Source organism: Centropristis striata, chromosome 21, assembly GCF_030273125.1.
Source record: "Centropristis striata isolate RG_2023a ecotype Rhode Island chromosome 21, C.striata_1.0, whole genome shotgun sequence".
Lineage (NCBI taxonomy): Eukaryota > Metazoa > Chordata > Actinopteri > Perciformes > Serranidae > Centropristis > Centropristis striata.
Window position 1 is genome coordinate 13,745,910 of NC_081537.1, and position 27,788 is coordinate 13,773,697.

Below are 27,788 nucleotides of genomic sequence, written 5' to 3' on the forward strand. Positions count from 1 at the left end.
AGGAAAGGGAAAGGGGGGGTTCGGCTCACAGGAAATCAACTAAATTAAATATCAACCCTGGCTGCCGGGATAGAATGGCTTTAGCCACGGAAGACAAAGAAGGCCATTGTTTATTCTTGTGAGTGCAGGGCTGCATTTTTTCGGGAGGGGAGCTGGGTACAACTTGTCTGTCTCTTAGATGTATTTTTTAAGCAGTTTCTTGCAATAACTACAACAGTTGGATTTTTTAAAAAATCATTTAAAAAAAAGTAGAGGGAAAGGGGAGGTGGGGTGGCGGTGCAGGTCCGGCGGTGATTGCTTGCCAAAAATATCTGCTACTGAGTTCTGTTGTGGCTAGTGGAGAATAAATAAAAGGGTTTGGGTATACATCCAACATACCCATGGGTTCAAAAATATAAGGGTTCCAGCATGTCAGCCCGTCTCTCAAAACACTTAAATACAAAGAGGTACTCTCAAAATATTGTATAACAAAATTATGGCAAATCATCTTTTTACAACATCACCCGACAAACCGTAAGAAAAAAAAAAAAAATCCTCCCTCCCCTCTCTTCTACCCTTGAGAAAAAGCAATAAAATACATTTAGATGCCCATGGTCATGCCTAGTCAACCCCTATCAAACCCCATAGAACAATGATCCAGCCCTCCCTTTCCTCCCTCCCTCCCACTCACCCACCCATCATCCCTCCCTCCCTCCCTTCCTCCCAAACCCCCGTTCACAGTTTTCTCCTCTTAAAATAATATTAATAATCATTAGCATAATAATCACGTATCACATATGCAAATTGAATGGGTTGTTGTTGCTTTCAATGATGATTTGTTTAAAAAAAGTGCTTGTTTGATTTCATTGACACAAAAAGGAACAGCAAGGAGTGGAGCAGAAAAGTGGTGACCGGTTTTTAAAAATAGAGATCACTTCAGCAACAGCATGATGAAAAGATCACAGATTGATGTTCATTGCTTTCCGAGACAGCTGTAAACAGCAACGGGTTAAATTGTGTCTAAGCTGCGTCTTCTCTACTGGCCACTGGTGAACACAACCAGAGGAGTGTGTGTTTCGACAGGCTCCATCGACTGACGCTTTAGGCCGACAGAGCATGATCGATCATCCTCCTCGCTTCAGAACATGCTGTGTGCTGAACTCCACTACAATTTATACTACCTCGTGTACACATGTGGCTCTCATAAGAAATGTGGATGTCTTCACATTGACACAACAGTACCATAATCTCAACAAAGCTACACGCAGTAGAAACCAAACATGATCATGTATTGTAATTTGTTGTTCTGGCGAGTTAAAAAACACAAAAACAAAATCAAAGCTTTGTAGTCTCAAAGTACACCTGTAAAAACTGTGCTAATTGCATCTCATAATACAAAGTCTTATTACACAATTTTGCCTATTTTCCTGAGTTAATATGTTTCTTGTAACAGACAATATATACTTTTTTGCCATTTGAATTCTGGGCCTTTCCCTGCCACAAATGTTATCATTGAAATTATCGACATTATTCATTATTACTTTACAATGGTATGATGATTGGTAAAACACAAGGGTTCAGAAAAAGAAAAAAAAAAATCAAGCAAGTTTATAGCTACCCTCTAAATGTTTTAAATTACATTTAAATCTACGGTACGTTCATATCAAAATCACTACTCATAAACAAAAATTAAGCGACTAAATACATAATAAAAATGAGAATATTTTAAAAAATTGCATTTGAGGCCATGAAAGACCCTCCCTGGTCATTTTGTATTAACATTTAATGGCAGTGTTTAAAAAACAAAACTTTGCTACAAGAACAAAATTAGGATGGGTATAGGGACTGTATGGACAGTAACAGAACAGCCCCCGTCTGGATTCACCTCGTTTGACCCTTATCTGAAACTTTGGCTTGTCTGGGTTTTTGATCCTGTACTCACTGGCTCACTGACGTCAGCTAACAAACTGGTATACCCTGAGAATTCTGACACTGGAGTCCGTATTCGGTGGTCGACCTCTGCCCCAGGATCACTGCCATAGCTCAGAGGGGTCCGCCGCCCTGACTTGAACTGGGAGCCAAAGGCCTGGGCGAAGTTCTCGATCTGGTACGTGGTTTCTTTAGGGGGGTTCAGTGGGGACAGGTCTGGGTAGCTGGAGCCGTTGGTGGGTGCAGCGCTCCCTCCGGCCTTGGGCTGCTGCCCCTTGGAGCCCTCTGCCGAGACAGTCAGGTCCTGGGGAGGTAGGTTGAAGGTGCCGGGGGAGTGCTGCTTCTCCAACTGCTCGGTCAGCTCCTGAGATGGAGTCAGCTGCTGGTGGCTGGTAGGTTCCAAGCTGAGGTGGTAGCCTGCCTGGGAGGGGGAGCCCACAAGCATGCCATAGTGGGACTTGGAGGAGGATGAGGAGGAGTTTGATGAAGGAGCGACGATGGGGAGTGGGGAGGAGACAGCAGGCGGGTAGCCACAATCAAGCGGGGATGTGGCGTATACGTGTTTGTCTGAGAACAAGGGCCCTGTGGGACTGGAGCTGCTGGACATGAGTGGGAAAGGCCCTGTTGGGCCAAGACTGGGGAAGGGTCCACTGTGGCTGGTACGCTCCAGGGCCTGCAGGAGGAACTTCGAGTACTCGCTCATCACTGCTGTCTTGTCACCACCGTTGGGAGAATCATCCTCCAGCTCAGGGGTAACGGGCGCTGCAGGCTGGAGGTCTACGTGGTGTGGGTGGTCTGACAGGTCGAAAGTCACGTCGTGGTGGTGGTGTGTCCCCTCTGGCTTATGGCTGTAATGGTCTAGCAAGCTTTGCAGTACCTCGTCCGGAATGCCCGACTTGTCGTGCTTGAGTTCCAAAGGCGAAGAGTCCAGCATGGCCAGAGTGGGCTCCGGCCCCAGCGAGCCCTGGATCACACCACTGCCCTGGGATGCCATGTGCAGTGAGCCGGCTCCATAGTCATTGTTAACTGCATGGAGGTAGCGCCGCTTTTTCACAAACTGCATTGCATCATCGTAGTTGCTGCTGGTGGTAGGCCCCTGCTTGTTGCCTCCGGCTCCCTGGAGGAGACCCATGTTATCAAGACCAGAAACCTCCACATGATCCATGGAGCCAGGCTTCTGGTCCAACCGTTTTTGTCCATCAATACTGTCTTCCAGAGAGAGGAGGCCCTTGTCCAGTCCCTTGCGGCCAGCTTTCTTAAAGACCAATTTCGGAGTACGTCCCTGCATGTTGGGGCCAGAGCCTGAGGGGTGCTCCATGCTGAAGTCCTGAAGGCCCAGGTCACGGGCCATCCCCCCAGAGGACGAAGCTGCTGATGCTGAGGCATTCTTCTTCCTCTTGCGCTCACCGCCCTCACCGTTTTTGGACTTGGCCCTCTTGCGTCCGGAGGTGGTAGAGTTTCCCTGAGTGAGTGAATAGCTGCCCTGGCCTAGCTCCGCCTCGCTGAGCTCCAGCATGCTTGGGTCCAGGCCCTTCTTTATGGCTTCTCCACAAGTCCGTTTGTGCTTCAGTAACCGGTCTGTTCTTGAGAAAAACTAAAAGTGGACAGAGGGGAAACAAATGAGTAAAAGAGAGAAATATAAGCTCAGTTTTCAACAGATAGAGATAAACAGTTCTAAATATTATATAATATTTTCCTTTTCTAAAAACAGAAAATATACTGCAGAGATACCACTGAATTTCAAGACGGATCATTAGATTCCCTGACCTCTTCTGACACGACTAATCCCATTGAGACAGGGCTTTATAAGGGATTTAAGTGTGGGAAGTACAGAAAGACAGAATTTAAATTTGCCCACATGCTAATAATTATGCACGTATACATGCACACTATTCAGTAGAGGATTATTTAAAAAAAAACATTAAAAGTATATACAAAGCCTACTGGTAAAACACATCAAATTAAAAGACAAACCAGTGGTAAGCTACTTTGCAAACAGACTACATATGACCTACTTGTTGGCAGGTATCGCAGCGATATGGCTTCTCGCCACTGTGTGTCCTTTTGTGTCGCTCCATATGGTACTTCTGGATAAAGCGCATGTTACACTGGTCACAGCTAAAAGGCTTCTCTCCTGCAAAGATAAATGACAGTGCTTTGTGTCACACCAGCAACATTTATGTAACCTGATAAAAGGTGCCAAGTGAAGGCATTCATTCCAAAACACTTTAGTATATTTTATGTCCAAACTCACCACTGTGGATCTTCTCGTGCCGCTGGAGCAGATACTTCTGGATGAAGCTCATGTTACACTGACTACACCGGAAAGGCCTCTCACCTGTGCGATCAAGAGTACAACCAACCGCACACCACATTAATTCCAAGCCAGTCACGTGAGTGTGTTTACCATAAAGGCCACAATGACACATGAAGATGTGGAATTTTATCAAAAACCTGGTGCATAATTATAGATCAAATAAGATGTGGGCTCCGGCCTCAGCAAGCCTTGGATCACACCATTGCCCGATTTCAGATACCAAAACCAAAAAAAGTCCCTCAAAGCTTTTATCATCATATCTAAATCATACTATAAATGCAACTGCATCCTTTCAGTGCCCATATAAGTCAACCTAGCTCCAGTCCGCTCTGCATCTGGTGTGAGATTCCAGGAGACAAATATCATGACTGGTTGAATCCCTTTCAATATTAACAGATTTTTGGTTTCCAGGAGTTATTGTGTACATAGAAAATCAGATTAAGTATGGAATCAAGCATCACTTTTCAGGCGGTATATTTAAATTCAACAGTTATTTGTATTATTTGTGAAGTTATTATTTATATTTAAATTCAACAGTTCCAAACTTTCAAGACTTTGTATGACACTGAACAATGTATTAACCCTCTGAACCTCACAACCAGCTGGCAGGTTTGAAAGGCATGTTTTGTTTTGTTGACAATTAAAAAAATTACATAATTTATCATAGTCAGAGAGCATAACAGCAGAAATAAGTGTCAGATTTTTTTATTTTTTTTTAACAAACTGTGTTTGAGAAGGGCTTCTGTCCGCAATTAAAAGACAATGATATTTAAATACAATTGATCAAAAACAAATTTTTGATAAATTTGCATTACAAAAACTTTTAAAGTCTGTGCTCCACACTGAACTGAGAAGCCATGAATGACTCTGTTTAACCAGTCACGTGTATATTGTAAATATAGATTCCATTTCATTTCAATTGTTGTAAAAGGAATAAATATAGGGAATTAAACTACAGTTTTTTAATGCATTATGACTGTTCTACAGAACAAAATACACTATTGACTTCTCCCATTTCCTAGACATGCTTGTGCTGTTTCCAATGTGACAGAAACCAAAATCACCCTGAAGCTGTTTATGGTTCAAAGGGTTAACATACACTGTAGAAACTGTGCATAAATGGCACAGCGCCGCTTAACAGGAAAATATTTTCACACAACACCTCATTTCCCATGTCTAAATGATCATGTGAAAAGTCTAGACAGCTTTTTGTCAGATGAAGTCACAGGAGAAAACAAGGGAAATCATTTAAAATAAACAGGAGGTTGTAAAAAAACAAGTTGCGTTTTCTTTTAAATCATTTACGAGTTCATGTTCAATGAGCCAAATGAGGAATTCCCAGCAAAGCAAATGACTAAGACATCCAGAAATACATGAGTAACCACTGAGTCATGCCTGGCTTCAGCGATTGTCTGGTTTCAAGAAAGGCTCCAAGCACGTATGGTGAGGGGGAGATTAGCAAGAGTGGAGGGTAGTGAAGAGTGCAATTTGAAATTAAATTTGTTCTGAGAGTGCCGTGTTCATTAGAGGGAAATTGTGTTTTTGTGCCACCTTGACAACATAGCATTACACCAGATTCCATGCAAATGGATCTGGAGCTCTATATTCAAAATAAGTTACGAAAATCTTTATTAAAATTTGATTTGTTAGGTACATTAGTTTGACACAAACTATCATGTAGCAGAGAGAGAGCAGACACTGCTTTCTGCAGCTGCATCTTCTGTCCTGTGTGCATCTTACATCACCTTTTTTCAGCTTAAGCCATCAAATAAGCAATGTCTGCAATGCTGCATTTGTGAAAGGAGTCGTGCATGAAGCAGGTTAAAACATATTTTAACTTAAAAAAAGGTAAAGCACTGACAAACAGTGAAAATCTCTCACCTGTGTGTATGAGCACATGCCTGCGCAAGTGGTAGGAGCTGCGGAAAGCAGCATTACAGTGCTCACAGATATGTGGTTTTGAGTTGGGGGACAGGCAGGCTCCATCTGCATCCAACATCATGGCCTACAAGGAGAAAACCATGAGTACAAGAACAATACTGTTGACTTTTCCACACCATGTTTTTTTTTTGGTTTGTTAGCGCAGCACATACAAATTGCAGATATTTTTCAGCCAAAGACAATATATTTTTCTGGTGTAGTGAAAGGGTTGAGGGGATCAGAAAAGTGATTTACCTTTGCAGCATCGTTACGTTTCCTTCGTGCTTTGCCTCCCTGCCCGTCCCCATTGCTCCTCCGACCTCTTCTACCTGAGGACTCTTTTGGCTCTTTACCCGGTCTTCCAGGCATTTGCTGACAATCAATAAGATAAGTTTGAAACATGGCAAATAGAGACATATCACTAATACAAGAGAAAACAAATGTATAAAAGGTCAACTACATATGAACACTACACCACTTGGACCAACGTTCATAACTCACCGGTTCTCCAAGGGAACGGACATTGCTCAGGCTGAGGTCATGCAGTAGCATGTTCTGGTGATTTTGGTGGTGGTTGCCGAAAGACATGTCCGGCATGTCCGTACCACTCTTCCCCGCGCCCCCTCCAGCACAGTTCAACGATACTCCTCCGCCCCCGCCATAAAGGGGCATACGGTAATCCAGCTCACTTAGCCGCTCCTGTTTAATGCCCATGCTGTGGAGGAAGCCCCCTGTGTTCACAGCATTGGCGCCCTGGTGTTCTGGGGGCGAATCGCGCTCTTTCTTCAGGATCATCTCCTGAGGAAGCTCGCCCATAACGGACTGGGAGGCCAGCCGTGTAAAGCTGGTGACAGGTGGCAGGTGGCTAAACATAAGCATACCTGGTGCAAAGTTGGGATCCATGCCACCGTTACGCAAAAACTCATTGCCTAATTTGTCTTGGATAATACTCATGGTGGTGGTTTTGCTTTGTGCAGGGAAGAAGGAGGCCAATAAATCTAAAGAGGAATGCAGGAAAGGAATATCCTGAAAGAGAAGGCAGATAAAAAAAGATTTGTGTTAAGTATTGCTTATTTCAGTCATAATTAGGTATACAATTCAAAGTAATTGTCACATTGTTTGTTGTACATCTCAGATCTATTCTCTTATGAGTGTTGCCAGTTAACTAAATGAAGTCACCCCTACATAGCCTTAACAGTGTATACTGCATGTGCTACAATGTTCTGATTTTCCTCTGTCACCCATTAATTACTTAATAGGATTTATTAGGCTTTACCTAACGGAAGCACTGGGTACAGTAACTGGAAACCTTTTTAAATACTTTGTAAAAAACACATTTAATTCACACAAGGAAAAAAGTCACAGGAAACCTCTTAAATAAAATAACTCACTTTGTGTAACTTTTCTGAAATACAGCAGAGCAGGTTGACACATTTATCAGTAAAATAAAAAATATGGTTTATAATATATTGAAATATATGCATCAGAAGTGTGTAAGAAGTGAATACAGAACCACTGCATACAAATGACTTTATCTCAATCACAACACTAGACTTTTGGCATAGCTTATTTAAAATGCAAAAACTGTAACACTTACAATATGAATGCCATAAATACTTAAAAGTTACCTTATCATTACAACCAACTAAATACAGTATCAAACCCCAAAATATAATGAATTAGGTCAGCCATCATGGAAGAACCTACATGTCTATATAATACATCAAACAAAAGATTTAAAAGAAAATTAACAAAAAGATAAATTAAAGCAGCAAGCAATGTGTGCAGTGTTTAATACCACACAAAGTAGTCCAGTAATCTAGTTTAAAAAAGCCCCAGAGACAAACATTGAGGATGAATTACATCAATTATCTATGCTGTATGAGGACTGGATGACTTCAAAGTAAAAAAAATAGTCGAGCTTTTCACTCCATCAAAATACAGGTTTCAGCTCTGAAACGTCTCTATAAATTCGGTTGAATATAAGGGGATAAAGATCCAAAGCTGGCTGTGAAATATTCAATCCACATCCCGTATTGTTCTGCTTGCGGCATTTAGGACCACATGTGTCTTGGACTGTGGCCAAAATAAAATCTGTGCAGTAGCTTGATAGCTTTTAGACAGACATCCCTATTGTTTTCGCACTTTGATGCATGCTGGACTACACCGCTTGCCATCTTTAGCTAATAAGCCAATAGGAATGAAAATGCTGGGGGCATTGGTTGCAATATTGGCAAATTAATCGGCTCACTACACTTGTCTAAAACAAACGATATTTAGGTCAAATACAGCCAGACATTTCAGTCAAATTGGGCAGGCGCAGTCTGTGACTAAGCGGCAATGTTACGTGTATCGAAACGAGCACAGAAGACTGAGAGCGAGAATTTATTGTTTAGTCTACAGCAGTCGACCATTTGGCTACGCCATACTGAAGCGGATGAGCTTTTGTGATGCATAATAGTTAGCCAGCTAGTTAGCATAGCAAGCTAGCCACAATGAGACACAATCAAACGCACCTATACGTTCTCAATCAAAACAATAGGCTAAGACGTCCTAAACGCCAAGATCCGACATTCAAATAAAGTTACACCAACATTCAGAGCTATGTAGCGTCAAATAAGCTACACATGTAGTCTAGAAATGTCTCATTTGACCCGTTAACACCAATGTAACGTTTAGCCTGTTACCTAGTGTGGCTACCAAGCTAGCTAAGGCTAAAACAGGATCCATGATTTGACGCATATATTGGCTATTTAAACGTTTATTACATGACGGATAATGGCGGTTGTGAAGACTACCAACATATGCACTGCGTTTAATGTCTTTAACATGTAATCTTGCGTCTGCTTATTTTATTTATTTATTTGTTTCATTCTTATCCATTTAATTCTTCCATTTTATTTTTTAAATATTATTTACTTCTATTTTATTTTTGCATTATTTTATCTTTCTGTAACTTGTTTCTTCTTCTTTGTAACTGTGCATTGTATTGCTGTTTGATATTAAAAAAGGGTGCAATACTGCACAACAGTAAATATATATATATATATATAGATATATGACGGAAAGCAATTTGATTGAGCCTTTTTCGAGGAAAAAACAAAAAGAGTGGATAAGGTGAAATTAAACAGCAAGTTTGCGTTCAGCGGCATAAATGGCTCATTCTCCAGTTCCCAAGCTTTGATGACGCTCTGAAATCAAATGTGTGTGGCTGGCGCTATTTATTGTTAGCTAACTTTAGCTGTAATCACAACCGGATCATGCTTACTGGAGCATTTCTGCTAGCAAAACATTCCTCGGCGTCTGCGGCACATGTGGACTTCAGATCAAGTGGCCGAGCTAAATAAAACTGTAGGCGCTTTCGAGGCAGCTGTGTTTATAACAATCAAGCTGCCATGAGCTAGCTAGTTAGCTGCTAGCTGCCCCCGACTGAAAACCCGCATTACGGCCCATGCAAGAGAAACAATGATGCTGGCTCTCGGTGCATCTCCCCCGTTTGCGCCGAGCCAGACAATTCCGTCGCGTAAATCTCGACAAAGCCAAAGCATTCACCACATATAAAAGTCCACTTAGTTTCCCACTTACCTACACATGACCGCAGTTGGTTTCAATCGTGCCTATATTCTCTCGGTATTCGCCGCTTTGGGGTTTTATTGCCAAAACATTGTTCTCCGGCGGTCGCTGCTTTCGTCCATCTTGTCCTGGCGCGGGGAATTATGGGTGCAGCGGACGGGTCGTGAGAGGAGACTTTGGGCGAAGGCTGCTCGAGGTTTGAGAGAGAGCCTTTAGTGGACAGCACTACACTAATGTAAACACCCTGGACACATTAACATGAGCACACACTGAGATTGGAAAGAGAAATGGCGTCGTGCAACGCTTTGTCTTTCATGTGCATTTCATTAACATGTCTCCCTTTGCAGCGTCTCAAACTCCCTCCTCATTTTACTTTATTTTATAGAGATTTAATAATGCTAAACTCTCATTAACCCTTTAGAGTTTGGGGCTACTCCTTTTCATTCTGCCTGTATAAACCACTTAAAAATCTTGATGATTGATGTGTTGGTATCATTGTTTTAAGCACAACCTCACCTATATGACCTGATTATTACTTTCATTTTGACTTACTGGATCAACATTTTGAACACAAGAAAAAGACACACAAAAAACACATAAAAATACATAAAACCACACTAAAAACATAAAAACACTTCAAACACTTCAAACACACACACACACACACACACACACAAAATACAAAAAACACATTATACAAACAATATTACACAAAAATGTACTCTAATCTCAGATTATTATAAAAATAAAACATCATAAAATGGATGCGGCTACAAAAAAACTATACACAAATATACATTTCTTTCTCTTAAATCATCTCAAAACACCAATTCAAATACAAACATTTTGCTTATTCTGCATTTACAGCGGGTCAAATAAAATGACCATGGCACAAACTCCAGGTGTGTATTCTGCAACATGTGGAATGCTGTTATTGTTTTTTTGTGTGTACGTTTTTGTTGATTAATCAAAGGCGCACTTTCCTCTTGTAATTTAGGAGGAATAAAACCTTTAACTTGTAAAAACCTTTGACTTTAATATGTCAACAAAACAAAATGTGCATTTTGAACCTAATGGGGGTCCTGATAAATAAGATGAAATGCAATGTAAAACAATACAATCACAGCCACACATTTGATCTTTGTCCCAAAATTTAAAGACTGTATCATATAGGGTGTTGCATCATATACGCTAATAATCATGCTCTTTGTTTCTCTATATAGAGGCTTTTTAAAAAAAGGGGTAGCTCAAAATCAGGGATGCGCCAATCCAACTTTTCACTCCAGATATCTCAAGGTATCTGCTGAGACAGATTACTGATCTGACGTAATAAAGTCAGTATTGGTGCAGCCGACACAAAACTACCACTCTGAAGTATCTACCAGGCGGTGTAACAATCCTAAGACCACCAGGGGCCCTAAAAGCCCAGTTTCACTGTGAAATTAGTTTTAGGAAATTTGTATGATTACTATTCAATCATATAATTTGCTTTACTGTAGTAATTATCAATAAAGGATGATTCTGCATGTTGTGGCTCCACATTGCAGAACGTCCCTGTGTTAAATAGGGATGTGTATTGGTAAGAATATCGTGATATAATACGAATCATGATACAGCGTTACGATTTAATGCTTTTTATGTTAAATTTATGTCTGTTTAATGTTAAGCACTTACTCCCTGCTGCACTTTTTAATACTGATTTTATGCTACCATGCTACACTTTTATGTGATCTTATGTATTTAATTTATTCGTTTTACACTTTATATGTTATAATGATTGCATTAAGATTTTAAAACCGAGTTTAACTTGCAGTTGGTGGGGTCGTGCTGTTAGGGTCCGAGACAGTTTTATACTGTGATTCAGCGCAGATGGAGCAACCTGTGAGTCTTATCTGTGGGAATACCTTCTGGGTCGAATTATTGTGGAATTAATTTTGATTATACAAGACCAGTCTGTGGATTTGTGTATGTCAGGAGAGTATGACTCTTTTAGTCAGTGACTTTAGAGCAAGAAAAGGTGCTGCATTTCATGTATGAAAGGTGCTAAACAAATAAAGTTTAATATCATAATTATTATACATACATTGCAATACTGTAAGCAAGGTGATATAGTGTTTTTTGAAGTCATAGGTAAACTGTCATAGCATAAAAACAGAGCACAATATGCATGAAATAAATCAATCACTTTTTATGCTGTTTGTATGTCTGCTATGAATCTTTGCATGTAATGCATTTTGTTTTTTTAGAATCTAATTAGCATCACAACATATAATATCATGATATTCACGTGTATCAATATTTTCTTACAGTCCAAGTGACAAAATCTAGTTCTTATACCTTAATTTTTCCCCCTTTATATCATGTTCCCACTGTGCATATTAATAAATAACTTGCGATGTTGGGGATAATTAGGATCCACTTTTTGCTATAATACTGTTGTATTCTTTAGATTGGTTGGAAAATGCTCTGTTAGTGATTGATGGATTCACTATGATGAGAGTGTCCTTTCCTTTTAAATGTTACATTTGTGGCTCGGTTGAACTAGTTATTTTGATTGCTTACATAATAATCCTTGAGAGCTTTCCTTTCTCCTCTGATGCATTTTCATTTGGTATTTAATATAGCACACTTCACACATTTTATTGCCAAGAGTTAAGAGCAAAAATAGTCTTAAAGAGACAGTCCACCTCAAGGTGAAAAATATTTTTTGTCTTACCCGTTTAGCCAATTATCAGTTTGATAATTTTATTGTGAGTGTTGGAGATATTGACAGTTGCAATGTCTGCCTTTTCATGAATATAATGGAACCAGATAATGACAACTCACACGGAAACAGCCCTACGAGAAAGATAAAAAAGAATTTGATTTTGTGGTGAACCCTCCTTTTAAAGTAAAACACCTCATCCCCAATTGTTAACTCAATAAACACATGTTGTTTTTATTATCAACTTGTAATTGCTAGTTATCAGATTAATGACAATCACAAGTTTGTGGCATGTGTTGTCGGGGATCTTAAAGTGATCAAATAAAATAATTAAAAAAACATTACATTTGAATTGCCCATTAGGTCCAGTCTAAATTGAGCAAGTATACAAGTATACAGACCTGTCATGGACAGAACGTTTATTAGGTGAATCATATTTCTGTTGAAATTGAAAAAAAGCACTTGATGCACCTATTATTGTTTGAAGGTTAAAAATATCAGACGTTTGAGTAGCCAATCTGTTCCTTTGTGACCACGGTTCAGTTCCCACATCCCCTGTCCTCTGTTCTCACAAAAAACAAAAAACAAAACACCATCGTCATTATTTCCCAATCCAGAAATTTCAGCCAGTAAAAGTGTTTTTCCATTTTGTTTTCATTGCCATTTATTTTGCATTCACTCCTAATACTGAATAACTCATTTCCTGCTGGGACTCAGTCCAATTGGATGTCTCCCTCGTTCTTTCCTCACTATCAGCCTCATATTCCTTTATTTCCAGTTAATTAAAACAGCAGGGCTGTTGTAAGTTCCATGCATTCAAACTTGATTTTCCCCTTGGACTAGTACCATGCATCCACAGAGGTATGATACAATCTTACTACTGCAAAAACACACAGAACAGATAAAGTGTTGAGCACATCTCTGCCCTCAATATGGAGCTACTCAGCCCTATAAAGGGAACAGCAATGAGTCGGTATTCAAATTATAGCTTTTGGCAACAAACAGTCATGCTAATGGGAGACACAACAGGCAAAAGCATTGTTTTTTTAACCACTGCAATTCTGTGATTTGGGCCTTTTTTGCTTCCCTAACATGCCATCTTTCAGACTAGTGGAAACAAAACATCCCAAATGCACATTTATGTGTTTATTTTTGGCATATTTAAACATACAATTTCAGGAAAGTTGTAATACAAAAAAGAATTGTCTTAAACTGGGGAGGTTTAATGGGGATATTAACTGGTTTGAAATTGTAGTGTGTAGTGTCATGAATGGAAATTAGTGTTTTTATCTAAAACTCTGAGCGACAAACCCCCACTTCAGTAGCACTTACATACATCACACTTTCTGGGTTCATTCCTATTTTCTGAATGTTTTTACAAAGGCTTTGTTCATACATCATTCATAGCCTGATTTATATAGCATTTTATTCTGAAAAAACAGGGTGACCCGTGTTTTTTTTATGGCTGTTTTCAACAGTATTTTCTGATTTATCAGTCACCCTGTAAAAACTTGAATATGTCAACAAAAAAAACTTGAATGTTGAACCTGGCTTTAGCCAATTTTTAGACTTCTGCCCTGGGAATGTATGCAGATTTGCACATATTTAATAAGAAAAAACATCATTTGCATAATCATAAAATTATTAAATTTCATGAACAACCCCTTTACCAATAATATAGGTTTATGGGCAGGATTTCTTCACTATCTGTCTGACACAGTGACTTTAAATTGAGTATTTTATAGTGTATAATGCGGTGCATACTGTATATTTCCAGTTATTCCCTCAGGGTTACTTCCACTGCATTGCCACTAGGGGGAACCAAATAGCCGCCAATCAACAGGACTCACAATAAGCAATTTTATACTACAGTGTTCTCCTCATCACAGGCATTAAACAACGGGAAACAAATTTAAAAGTAATGTGAAAAAAGGAAACGAAAGACTAAAAGGCTGCCAAGGTTTGATTTCACGGTTACATTGTTTACTCGCTCCGATGCTTCTACCTGATTGGGTAGAGGCCCAAACTAAACACCGTTCCCTCTGTGCACCCTCACATCAGCTCCCCCACCCTGCGTGAAAGAGGAATTAGCCACCCATGCTGCAATTCGTCGACAATCTTTAATTTAAAGTCACTCCCACCAGAGCGTGTAACCCCAGGCAGAAGTGCGCCTGCTTTTCATATCACAAGTCTATCACAGCAGCTCCTCGCTGGATCTACCAAGGACACATCCTTTGAATGCAGCTTTTGTTTTATTGTGATGCTGAATGTGTTTTTTTCTTCATCATCCGCAGATGAGACCTGAGCAAAAAGTTGGCACTTGCAGCAGACTCCTTTGTGTAAAGAACAGAGTCTGAATCATGTATTGCGCAGAATCTCTGCTCACTTAGGATTAATTTACAGGAGAGGGGCGCATCTCCACCTCACAGGATGCCAGTTGCGCGCTGAATGTTACTGCATGGTTTTGGGCACGGGTGTACCAAACTTGCGTAAAGAGGCTGATTCCGTACAAGTATCGATTGCTTGTCCCAAGTAGGCGATTGACACAATGTCAGCCTTACGGAGGAAATTTGGCGAGGACTATCAGGTGGTGAACACCAACCAGAGCATGACTTTTTCTGCGCCGGCGAAGAGAAAGAGGCAGCGGTTTGTGGAGAAGAACGGCCGCTGCAACGTCCAACACGGTAACCTTGGAGGGGAGACCAGCCGATACATCTCCGATCTCTTCACAACGCTGGTGGATCTCAAGTGGCGCTGGAATCTACTCATCTTCATCCTCACTTACACAGTTGCATGGCTGGTCATGGCTTCAATGTGGTGGGTGATCGCCTTCATCCGCGGCGACCTCAGCCACGGCGGCCACGAGTCGTCCTACACCCCGTGCGTCGCCAATGTGTACAACTTTCCCTCCGCGTTCCTGTTTTTCATCGAGACGGAGGCGACCATCGGCTACGGCCACCGCTACATCACGGAGAAGTGTCCGGAGGGTATCATCCTCTTCCTCTTCCAGTCGCTGCTGGGGTCCATCGTGGACGCCTTTCTCATCGGCTGCATGTTCATCAAGATGTCGCAACCGAAGAAGCGCGCGGAGACGCTGATGTTCAGCCAGGACGCAGTCATTTCGCAACGGGACGGGAAGTTGTGCCTCATGTTCCGAGTGGGGAATCTGCGGAACAGCCATATGGTGTCCGCGCAGATCAGGTGCAAACTCATCAAGGTAGGTTACACAGTCGAGGCGCAATATATCCAAAATCCCTGCACAAGTGGGCACACTTTGGCGCAGTGAGCAATTGCCTCTTGAAATGCCATTATCAAGGCTAAGACTAATTGACAGTCACTTAATTTGTTTTGAAATAGCTCATTGTGTTTTATGAGTGCTTTCCAAGTCATGCGTTGAATTTCCATTCATCTCCAGAATTGATTGTATTCCCCTGGGGGTCCCCATGATTTGCAGAGGCTATGCTTTTAACATAAGGCCCCAACATACGATGTGTTTTAACGAGTTACCATTAACATGCACCCCCTGCAGCAACTACTTCAGTAGCTGGATTTGTGCTGGACAGTGTTGTGTTTCTGCTGTATTAGTAAGTTCAGCCTGTGCTTCAGCTGCCCGTGGAAACATTCATCGTATCAGTGCACTGATAAGATGAATGTGTCCTGAGGGGACAGTAGATGGGAAACTACGCTTATTGACCAAAAGATCAATTGAACCAATTCCCTTACTGAGCAGGCCACAATGTGCTAAAGACTTATCTTGGGGTCAGTCTTGCCTTAAGACAAAATGCCATTAATCTGAAGCATAGAGCTGACTGTGATATACTTCTGCATGAAGTGTTTCAGTGCTGAAGGATGAAAAGAGCTGAGGCAGCTGCTTGCTGTAATAAAACCTGCGATTTCTACATATCGCCTGGTTGTTCTTGTACCAAATATGTTTCTGAAGTCTCAATTAGAGCCCAATCGATATGGATATTTCCAGGGCAATACTGATTTTAGAGGGAAAAGTTTACTTTTGAAGATCTGGTGTTCGATTTAGTGAATCTTTGAACCAGAATTAAAACAGACCTTTTCCATAAGGATCATGCACTGAATTCACACCAATATGACTTTGCAAAAGTACCAACAAATAACTTTATTGAAATAATATTTAACATTAACAACATTATAAATCCACTGAAAACCACTTCTAAAGATGAATACAATAGTACTTTATGTGCACTATCAGACAATTGCTGATCATTCAAATAAATACATAAAGAAAGAAATATCTGAATAATACTGTATGTTCGCTATCATTCAATTGCTGGCCATTTAAATAAAGAATAAATAAAAATAAAATAAATACTACCATAATACCGTATGTTCAGTATCAGTCAATTTCTGACAATTTTAATAAAGAATAAATAAAAATAAAATAAATATCTAAATAATACTGTATGTTAAGTATCACTCAATTTCTGACAATTTAAATTAAGAATAAATAATATAAATAAAATAAATATCTAAATAATACTGTATGTTCAGTGTTAATCAATTGCTGACCATTTAAATAAAGAATAAATAAAAATAAAATAAATGGCTAAATAAACACGTGCAGGATCAGTTAATAGCTATCTATTTAAAAATAAAGAATAATCATTGTCAGTATCAGTCCATTTGTGTGCATTTATCTAAATAATTAAAAAATAAATAAATTCATATATCAGTCGGCTTCTATAGTCTCAATCATATCCTTGCTCTCTGCAGGATATATGGCAGATAGCTGTACAGCACTTTTTTCCTACCATGTCTACATTCTTGTCCATGCACCACAATCCATCCTATATAATGTGATCACAAGCTGACTTCCTGACAGTGGTGTGTTTTAGATGCGAGCCCTGCATTTTCTCATTGTAGCAGAAATGTCTTTTACATGAAATCTACTCTTCTCTGGTCCAAACATTAGCAGATATCTAAAGGACAGCGGTGCTTTGTTGTGACAGAGAGAGTTAGCCATGCTTTTGTCGTCCCTGCGGTGTAGCGTGATGATCTCAAGTGACAGTTTACTTTCTGAACCTCGAGGGAGACGCACCAGAAAGCTCCCAGTATGTTACCATTAATGTGGTTGATCCATCACTTAATATTAAATTTTCTGTTCAGTCACTTTTCATTTGATTTGAGTAAAGTATCCATTAGAGACATAAAAGTCACTCAGTTTAACACATTAAAAGCCATGACTGAATAAGTTATTATCGCTAATGTTCCAGCTTTCTCTACAATTACTTTTATTCTATTTAATTAGCATTTATTCTTTATTTAACAGGCTAGAAAGGCAAAGAAAAATACAGTGTGTTAATAACAATGAATAAACACAGCATCATAGAGGCACAAATGCTGTATCATCAACTTTTCTTCCCCTACAGAGGCCAATAAACACAGTGAGAGACTTTAATATTCTGTAATAGTCATCTATGATGCCTTCAATTGGTTATTTCCAGCAGAATGAAAGCACTATATTCACCCATGAGGCATGCTGTCATGTTTGACCTTGGTCAGAATTGTCTGTGTGCCAATATTACAGATATCGGCTAAGTAAAATTACCTTTTCTTTATGGCACATGGAGCCACTGCAGATTTATTATTAAAGAAGAAATATTGGGATAATTTAGGCCTTATTTCATTACCTAAAGCCCAGTGGGAAAGTGAAAAACGTGCAGGTCTGATTCACAACATGAAGAGCTGAACAAGCTGCTGCAGTACTTTTGCAGAGTAGATACATTACCAGGACTTTGGCTACACTGCACCATGCTCAATCCTGCCTCTACCGCCAAGGTAAACAAACCTGCCTGAGCATAATATAATTACTGCAAAAGGGAATGTTTGTTATTTGAAGTGTTCTCACCCATCTGCTTTTCTGATTTCTTACTTCAACAGACTTTGGCTCTCTCAAAGATCAGCTAATTAGATTTATGTGATGATCATGATCTGGGATTTCTGCCAGTAAATGATGATCTTTCATTAAATCATCTTTTAAGCGATTTGTGCGTTGGTGGAAGGTCGGACGTTCAGGACTTTTGTAATTATCTGCTAAAAAGCATCACGTCCATGTGCCATAAATCAAGCCCCGACAACAAACAGTAAACAATGAAAGCGTGCTTTCGAATCTCACTTTTACACGGTGCACTTTGATGTGTTTAATGGGTTTTCTAGGACAGTGGGGCAGTACATATAATCCCTTATATTAAGATGAAACTTCTATTTTCTTTGGATTCTAGATTAAATATGTTGTTATGGAGGCTACTGTGTGCTGTTACCTTGCTGCTGAATGGATGGAGCATTCTAATGGGTTTTTTAAAGTGTATGTTAACAGTCACATTGATGTTTTAGAGCCCATAAAGCTTCAACATTGTGGCATCAGACCGTACAGCAGGCTATTGTAGAGTAAATTGACTCTACATCACCCCATAGTACTATACCTGCACTGTGGAAACAATGCCATGTATGGCTTGCTATCAGCTCAAGGTCACTGTCAGATGGGCTGCCCACAAAGCTGACTGGAGAAATGAGACATGCTGCAGTAAATCCTAATGATGGAGCTGTGTAAACGCACTATGACATGGCAACTGCAATCAATTTACAGGGATAGGCACGGGTTGTAAATTCTTATGGGACCTGGATACAAGGATAAAGTTAGTCACATTCTTGATCAGCACTCATGTTATTTACAACATCATTATTATGCAGCAGAGCATCTATAGTTTTTTCTCATAAGCACATTATGGTGACGCATATTAAAGAACAGTATTTTTTTTACTTTTTTCAAATGTATTTAGTTCTCTTTTTCATAATGATTCAGGAAGATAGAAGACTTTGTATTTGTAGTTGTATTGTATATGTTTTTATGGAATAATTTGAAAGAACCAGAACCGATTTTAAGTGGTTAAATATATTGTCTTTGTAAAGTTTTTAAATCAATATTTGTTGCAAATTATTAGTGAATTGTTGCTCTTTTATTTCTGTTTTAGACAATATCCCAACTTTTTTGGAATTGGGTTTGTAGGTGCTTCTAATGCACTCTAATTGGTGGCTTTTTTCCATGTTTACATACAGTGTAAATGATGCAAGGCCTGTTTGCCTTCATAATTTTATCAGATTAATTTTTTTCTTTAAATGATATCCTCAATATGGGCTGCATGGTGGTGTAGTGGTTAGCACTCTCACCTCACAGCAAGAGGGTCGCCGGTTTGACTCCGGCGGCTCTTCTGTGTGCTTTGGCTTCCTCCCACAGTCCAGGGTGTACCCCGCCTCTCGCCCAATGTCAGCTGGGATCGGCTCCAACCCCTGCGAGTGTGGATAAGCGGTTAAGGATAGTGAATGAATGAGGATATCCTCAATATGACTGAAATGGAAGTACAGATTCATCAACTTCAACTTAATTTCTGAGAAAACATCAGTTCAGCAGGGCAGACTCGGCAAAGCATAGATTAACTCCATCGCCCCCTGGTGGCTGGCTTCAGTATAGGCCATGAATCCCAACCTTTCCATGTTAATGGATGGTAAATGGACCACAATTAGAAAATTAAAGTACATGTAGAATACAATTTCCAAAATTTTCAAAAGACGGTTTCTGTCATGTAAAGTAGTTCTCATCATTCTAATGTATGTTCAAGTGTTTCATTTTTCAGATACATTATCTTTATTCATTATTTGATGAAACTAACATTATGCCATGGTAATGACCCATTGTATTTCTCAACTTAATCAAGAGGGAAATAGAATCCATTTCTCATAGACTTCTATACAATCAGACTACTTTTTGCATCAAGTCGCCCCTTGCTGGCCATTAGAAAGAATGCAGGTTCAAGGCACCTTTGTATTGGCCTATTTTTTTTTAGATCCAGAGGTTGCCCTTTGTCCAGAAAAGTAAATTGTTTAACCTGCAGGTTGTGTTGTCAGATTTTTTCTCTTTCTCATCTCTCTCGTTTCTTGCAAAACTGCACCATGGGAGTTGTAGTTAAATTCTAGCCTGAAACTTTCATGCACTCTTTTGTAAGTTTGTCTATGGGAAAAATGAAAGGGACTTTTACTTAAAATAGCTTCTCCTACGTCCTCCTCCTCTACTACCTTTTTCAAGTGAACACAAGTGATTGACAGTGTGTGGGAAGTTTTGGTTCTTGTGGTCTCATACTAGTGAAAAAATATTTTGTTGAAAAAAAAAATCAAAGGCTGTTATTGACAAAATTTATGTAAGTGTACTGACACTAAAAAGAACAAGGAAGACCCGTTATTTGAGCAAGAGATAAAGGACCAATGTGTAAGATTTAGTGCCATCTAGTTGCGAGGTTGCAGATTGCAACCAGGTGAATACCCCTGCCTTTCCCAGAAATGTTAAAAGCCCCTCTAGAGCCACTGTTTGGAAACATGGCGGTGAAACATGGCAGACCTGCTCCCTATGTAGATATAAGAGGCTCATACCAAACAAAACAAAGTGCAACAATTTTTAGTTTCAGGTGGTTATACACTAATTAAAACTAATTATAAATATGTTTAATTTCTGCCAATAGATGCCTTACATCCTACAGATTGCTCCTTTAAATATCATTAAATTGTATTTTTATTGCATTTAGATTAAAATTTAGTGTCAAAGGTCACCGAGTTGGTCGCGCCCACACTTCAATTTGTGAAGGAATTTAATCATCAGTGGCAACATTATTTCCTTGGCAGGACTGTGCATGTATCTACATTCATAATGCATAATAGCTCATAAAGAAAACTGTCCTTGAATTTAAATCAACATGAGTGCAGCACTCATTAATAAATCAATAGAATGCAGTGGTGCGCTGACCCCCTGCAGCACTGGCAGAGTATATTTTTAATGTAAAGACACATGTTTGCATGTGGTTTGCCAGCAGGGGATGGAGAAAACAAGCTCATTCTGATAGGATAAAAAGAGCTCCAATATATAAGCAAATAAATAAAATAGGGAGACAGAGCGAGAGAGTGACAGCTGGGTGTTGCTCGTCAATGTCAACAGACGCTGGTCTCAGTAGGTTGGTCCACAGCAGGACATGAGTGATAGGGGCAAGTTGTAGCAGATAGACAGGCATGGATGCGGGCATTTAGCTAGACAGGCAGGCAGACATGTCGGCATGACTCGCCACATCTGCCACTGTCTAACCCTGAAGGACGAGCAGAAAGAGGCGGAGGAGAAAGAGAGGAGAAGACGTAAAGAGAAAGACATTTGAATTAGCTTTAATGGTGCTGTCGAGAGATTGAGATTGGCAGCTCAAATGTGACGGCTGTGTGAGCATTACGTTTAATGTCCAGCTCAGAGGTTCCAGCTGGACACACACTGACATATGCATGGTTGCATTAATAACACACACACACACGCACACGCACACACACACACACATACACACACTTCTATCTAACTTTCACTGTGTGTATCTTTGCATGGCTCACACATACACACCTGCACACACTGTCACTGAGGAGGAAGTGAGTCACCAGGGATAGGGCCTGCTTTCACTCAACCTGAAACTCAGGTGGCTTGGTAAATTAAGTACTCCCTCTATATCAGGTCCTCTTCCAAAGACCATTAATTCCCCCCTTGTGGCATTGGCTGTTTAGCGGCAGTGAGAGAACACACAAAGCTTTCACCTTGTTAAAACCATTCAGTGTCAAGCAGGTTTCTCCTTCTTTGGCAGAGGTATAATTTTGTTGCAATGGAGCTATGAACAGTATATGAAAAATAGCAGCTTCACTTCCATGACTGGAATTGGCTTAAATATGACTTCCCGGGAAATTGCTGTTCAATCTCATTGACTTGTATGAGCAGCGCTGACAAATGGGACACCTGCCTGCAGTATCTCAATGACAATTTACATTTTTAAGCTACTGGCTGAAATAGATAAATAAATATATAATCACGACAGGCTTTTTAAATTATGGCGTATGTTCTTCCCACTTATAGAAGACGGAGGAAGTGGGGATTAACTGCAATACGGAAAAATCAATTGCAAAAGTATTACACTGTAGTAGATTGGAGCAAGAAGCTAGTTAATTAACTGCACACAACATACAATTATATGAATATATCAAGGAGTAACCTAACAACCTAAAGGATCATCAACCAGCATATACATATATTTTGCATATGGACATTATACATAATAATAAACAATGCTGTGCTGAAGAATAAAAATGCTTATTTATTTAAAGTCAGATAATTCGTGCTGTCGCCAGTTGTTATGCTAAGCTATGCTAACCGCCTGCTGACTGTAGCTTCATATTTATTGAACAAAGAGTGGTATCAGTCTTCTCATCTAACTCTCTGCAAGAAAGCAAACAAGTACATTTCCCAAAATGTCAAATCACTTTTCAAGTCTAAGCATGCTCAGAACACCTGCATTTGTGGGAACGCTGCGTCTTCTTCACCTTGTACTGTATAAAAAGCCAAAATGAAGTTATAATAATCTTATTTATTGCAAAAGATACCATGCAGAACAGTTGATTAAAAGACAGGCAGGTGTTTGCCTTTTGTTACAGATTTTCTTCTCTTCATTTTAATTTATTCCCCCTCCCAGGCGTCAAGTTTTGTTTTGAAAAACATCCGCCTTTCTTTCTTTCTGAGTTTTATTCTGATTTAACTTCAGTAGACATGCAACATAGGCTCCCTGTCTGCATATTCCAGTAGCGCCCATCACTGATACAGCATGATGGGTGACACTTTCCCTCACCAAGCGGGGGATCTGTGGGCACAGACGTCTTCCTGTGAAATGTCACACCCTTCTGTCCTCAACATCACTGTGAATATAAATGACAGTTTGTTTGCCATCTGTGGACCAAGTGGCTCCTCACTCAAAGGGCCAGAGAGGCTACTCTGCATACAAGTTAACATGAGGCGACAGGGAGAGCTTTTTGAATTGAGCCATAATAGAATATTACTGAGTTAAGGTCATAAATTTGTGTTTTTTGTTTTTCATTCATATAATTTTCATATTATATTTTCATTCAAGATATTCTAATATCGTGGAAATCAAATGAGTTTTTATTTTTGGCCTCCTGGGTGAAACAAGCTTGTTTTTTCTTTGTAAATCGTTCACTACTGACGTATCAACTGGAATAAGAGGCTTGTAATTGACAGGAAAAGCTTTTATAAGCTCATAGAGAAGTTTGAGCCTTCTGCCTTATTCCATGTTTTATTTTAACAGCCAAAAGAGTACTTTATTTGATTGAGCTAAGCTTCCCAAGAGCAAGCACTAGTGTTTTCTCCATAATCTAATGATACTTGTTTTAGAGGCCAGGCCACCACAGAGAGGTTTTAAGTACTCTAATGAGCTGGCAACGAGGGTAAAAGATCAGTGTCTCAAAGTATAAATGTTATCAAAGCTCATGTTGGCGGACAGAGATGGTGTGTTTTGCACCTTCGTTCTCGCCTTTACACAGCATGCATGCCAGTAACTGCATAGAGAACATCAACGTCCTATCAACACATTTTTAGTCTTTTTGCCTCTCCTGGGTGTATTGCTGTGCCATCTATCATGCCAAGAAATATGTCAAATATTCATTTCTTTGTGGTTTTACATCAAAATCCATCCATGTCTCTGCCAAAGGTGTCAAGAATGTTTTTTTGACTCATCCAACTCTCGGAGGAAAATAAATATTTCATCCAGAAAAATGTCATCATGGATTTTATGGGTGGGTTTAGCCACACCTTCCCATTTTATAAAGCATCAGGTCTGCTGAGCACTGAAGCAGCAGGTCAGTGGTGTGCATTTAAGTGCTATCATTGTGCAGAAACATCAATAAAAAGCCTGAGGCTCAGGACAAAAACATGCCACTCTTTGTCCTTCCCATATTGGTGCGATGGAAGCAATCCTGAGCAACCATGATAACTTCTAGATTGCCGTCTTTGTCCTGCCTGCTTTTGTGCTTTAAAATTAACTCCCTCCTCACTTTTACTCCCACTCCAACATCCTATTTCATGTGGAACTATGTCTAATCACAGACGAAAATTGCATTCGCAAACCTATTTCATGGGATCCTTAACACAGCTTCAGTTACATTGCCATCAGGGTTACACCTGCAACAAATACATGCACGCATATACAGTAGTTGAAAGGGGTTTCGAATGAAATGTGTTGTAAAGTGGCACATATCATCCAACAAAACTGTTCTGGCTGGTGAAGCAGCCTATTAGACTGCACACCGATCGTCCCGAGGGTCATAAAAGCCCTGAAGCTGCATGGATAAAACCTTTTACAAGTTTTTTGCACAACAACAACAAAAGCATGCCTTGAATTTTGAAAGGATTCCATTTAATGTCTTTATCCATCAGAAACACCAGGTTTTGCCTTACAGGCGGTTGCATGAAAGTAACAATAGTGACTGTGCACTTAAAAGGAACCATCAACATTTAGGGAAACATCCTTTTTCACTTTCTTGCCAAGAGTTGGGTGAGAAAATTGATACCATCCCCCAATGTCTGTACAGTATAAAGCTGTTGAGTGTTTAGTGAGCTTAGAGGTGCAGGTGGGGGGTTTGTTACCTTCGGATAGAGCCAGGCTAGCTGTTTCCCCCCATTTCCAGTCTTTGTGCTAAACTATGCTAACTGGCTGTAGCTTCTTATGTAGTGTTATGTAGTGTCTTGAAATGTATTTTTCACCACCAAATGTATTAACACTGACAGATTTGACCAATAATGTGGACTTATGTGGTTTAAATTTCCCTCTCGGTAAGTAATGTTTTAAAAGGTGCAATACTTTCTTTTTATTAAACCCCCCCCCCCCAAAAAAAAAACATAATTTAAAAAAACAAAATATTCAAGTTCCTTACATTTAATCAGTGAAATTCTGATCTTTAAATTAAATTAAGCTGCTGACATTGGATTGGTTAAATTCAGACACCAGAATTCAATGATTAAAAATTTTACTTAAAAAAAAAATTCTCAAAGAATTTAAACCACGTATATATAAAACCACATATGAAGTACATTTCAAGTTGAATATATCAATGCTACATTTTTAATAATATATATATTTAATTCAACATTAAGCATTCAGTGGTGGTTAAACTTCATATTTAGTAATTATGTTGCTGATAAGATTACTATTTTTCATAATTTCCTTCAATAACTCTGTTCTCTGAACACATAGTGAAAGAGAAAACTGAAAAAGTATGCTTAATTATCACTCTTAAGTAAAAATGTAAATATGGTCTTACCATTTGTGTTTGCAGTCTCGGCAGACTCCAGAGGGCGAGTTCTTGCCCCTGGACCAGTGTGAGCTGGACGTGGGCTTTGGGACGGGGGCGGACCAGCTCTTCTTGGTGTCGCCTCTAACCATCTGCCACGAGATCAACACCAACAGCCCGTTCTTTGATCTGTCGCAGCGCTCGCTCATGAACGAGCAGTTTGAGATTGTTGTCATCCTAGAAGGCATCGTGGAAACCACTGGTGAGAGAAAATTACTACTTTTGAATATATATATACATATATTTTTCCTTAAAACTTTGAATCAACTTCCCATTCTCTAATAATTTATTGCAACATCATTTAGCCTGTGGCATAGAGCATTTCTCAGTAATATAAAATAAAATATTTAACTCAATGTTTAATTTCATGGTTTTAATTATTCAATAGCACAAGCTCTTCTTCGTCTCCATCTTATTTCTTTCTTTTCTATATCTCTGTCTGTCTTTTCCTCTGAGCAGTTTTCCACTTTTCACTTCTGTTCCCTGCCTGCCTGGCTGTCTGTCCATTTTTATTTAATAGCTCACTTCTACAATTTTCTTCGTAATGTTACAGTGTTTTTAGTCATCTCCTTTTGTCTTCTCTTGTCTGTGTTTAAGATATTCCTCTACACTTATATCTCTTTCCTTTATTGTAGGCATGACATGCCAGGCGAGGACGTCTTACACCGAAGATGAAGTCTTGTGGGGCCATCGTTTTCTCCCTGTCATGTCACTGGAGGAGGGCTTTTTCAGAGTCGACTACTCCCAGTTCCACAACACCTTTGAGGTCAATACGCCTCCATACAGCGTCAAAGAGCAGGAGGAGAAGTCCTCGTTGACGTCGCCTAACTCTCTCCCTGCTGCACCCACGCCTTCCTCCCCTCAGCTGGGTAACGGCGGACGCGGAGGCCGCAGAGAAAGGCTCTTGTCAGCTGACTATGCAGACCACGTAGAGGACCAAGCCTCAAGGTTGCCAAGCAAACTCCAGCGCATGAGCTCCACCAAGGACGATCACCTATGGAGGGGACTGAAGACGGGGCCAGCCTTGCCTGGGGGGAAGGCCTCCAGCACAGGAGACCTTCCGCTTAGTATTCAGAGGCTGAGGTCCAGCTCCATCCCGGTTGTGAGGCAAGGACAGCTGGAGGAGCAGGTCCAGCTGCTGTCCTTGGATGGAGATGCTGAGGAGGGGGAGCTGGAGAAACACAGACTGCCAACAGCCATTAGCACCATCTCTGCTCCAACCCCAACTCCAGTTCAGATCCCCTTGGTAGGGAGTCGGCCAGAGGACAACCTGCCCGCCAAACTGCGCAGAATGAATGCAGACCGCTGACTTCTGCAGACTACCTTTAAGACTTAAAAAAACTGAATCAGGCTTGATGGGCATTGCATATAAATAAAGACTACTGTGATATAAGTTTTATTTTTTTCTGCAGATTGTGGCCAGTATTTTACATTTACTTACGGGCTCTCTACTAAGTTGTTCATTGCCACAAATAGAAGGACAACGCCAATAAGCCATCCATCCGCTCATACTGTGAGTCATTTTTGATAGATCACCATCTGTGCCCCCCACTGACTTGTAACATTTCTGCCCTTGTGCTCGTTCCTTTCACTTTGTTCATAGAGTTGCATCAAATACTTTATTATCTTTAATAACTACACTTTTTTCAATTAATCAAGCACCAAAGTGGCAGTCATAAATAAGGCTGACCTGAATTGACCATTCGCTAAACCCCACCCATGAACAGTGAATGCCCAAGCATAGCTTAGCAATGGCAGGTTTATTTTTCTCTCCATGCCTCAAGCAGTGTACATTGGTTTTATCAAGACTCTATCATTTTTTATGGGACATGAGCAAATCGGTTCACAAGGTGTTGTAGGCTTCCTGCACATGACTCTTCAGCTCTGGGGAAAAAAGGGAGGGGACGAAAGTTGAACATTTTCAACTTTAAGTAAATGAGGAGAAATTCACTTTATTCTCTTTAAGTGGGTCTTCTCCGTATGAGTGATACCTGTTTTGTAGTGATGTGCCAATGAAGCCTCATGAACCAATTTACTTTTTTTTCTGAACCCACTAGATGGTGCTCTTCATTTATTAAAACTTCTTAAGCAATGGTTATTGAGTGTTCTTTCAGCCCTTTGGTGAACAGAGAG

At 40.0% G+C, this 27,788-nt stretch overlaps 2 protein-coding genes across 2 annotated transcripts; one reads left to right on the forward strand and one right to left on the reverse strand.

Moving 5' to 3' along the window:
* Positions 1–375: 375 nt before the first annotated feature.
* On the reverse strand, positions 376–9,855 carry znf281b (zinc finger protein 281b). The gene is made up of 7 exons (XM_059324052.1): positions 9,731–9,855; positions 6,647–7,171; positions 6,401–6,517; positions 6,107–6,230; positions 4,163–4,246; positions 3,924–4,042; positions 376–3,502 (listed from the first exon to the last, which is right to left on the reverse strand). Exons 2-7 carry the CDS (start codon positions 7,097–7,099, stop codon positions 1,877–1,879), a joined length of 2,523 nt encoding a protein of 840 aa, XP_059180035.1. The 5' UTR covers positions 7,100–7,171; positions 9,731–9,855; the 3' UTR covers positions 376–1,876.
* Positions 9,856–14,592: 4,737 nt separating this feature from the next.
* LOC131958976 (G protein-activated inward rectifier potassium channel 1-like) lies at positions 14,593–27,694 on the forward strand. The gene is made up of 3 exons (XM_059324053.1): positions 14,593–15,639; positions 25,641–25,857; positions 26,291–27,694. The coding sequence occupies exons 1-3, from the start codon at positions 14,971–14,973 to the stop codon at positions 26,962–26,964; spliced, it is 1,560 nt and encodes a 519-aa protein (XP_059180036.1). The 5' UTR covers positions 14,593–14,970; the 3' UTR covers positions 26,965–27,694.
* The last annotated feature ends 94 nt before the right edge of the window (positions 27,695–27,788 follow it).

Bases quoted from the DNA above. Each gene is read 5' to 3' on its own strand.
- znf281b (XM_059324052.1), bottom strand. From the start codon at position 7,099: ATGAGTATTATCCAAGACAAATTAGGCAATGAGTTTTTGCGTAACGGT. The intron at 6,231-6,400 runs GTAAATCACTTT...TTCTCCTTGTAG, and splicing joins AACGTAACGATGCTGCAAAG to GCCATGATGTTGGATGCAGA. The intron at 4,247-6,106 runs GTGAGAGATTTT...TTGATCGCACAG, and splicing joins GCATGTGCTCATACACACAG to GTGAGAGGCCTTTCCGGTGT.
- LOC131958976 (XM_059324053.1), top strand. From the start codon at position 14,971: ATGTCAGCCTTACGGAGGAAATTTGGCGAGGACTATCAGGTGGTGAAC. The intron at 15,640-25,640 runs GTAGGTTACACA...TTGTGTTTGCAG, and splicing joins TCAGGTGCAAACTCATCAAG to TCTCGGCAGACTCCAGAGGG. The intron at 25,858-26,290 runs GTGAGAGAAAAT...CCTTTATTGTAG, and splicing joins AGGCATCGTGGAAACCACTG to GCATGACATGCCAGGCGAGG.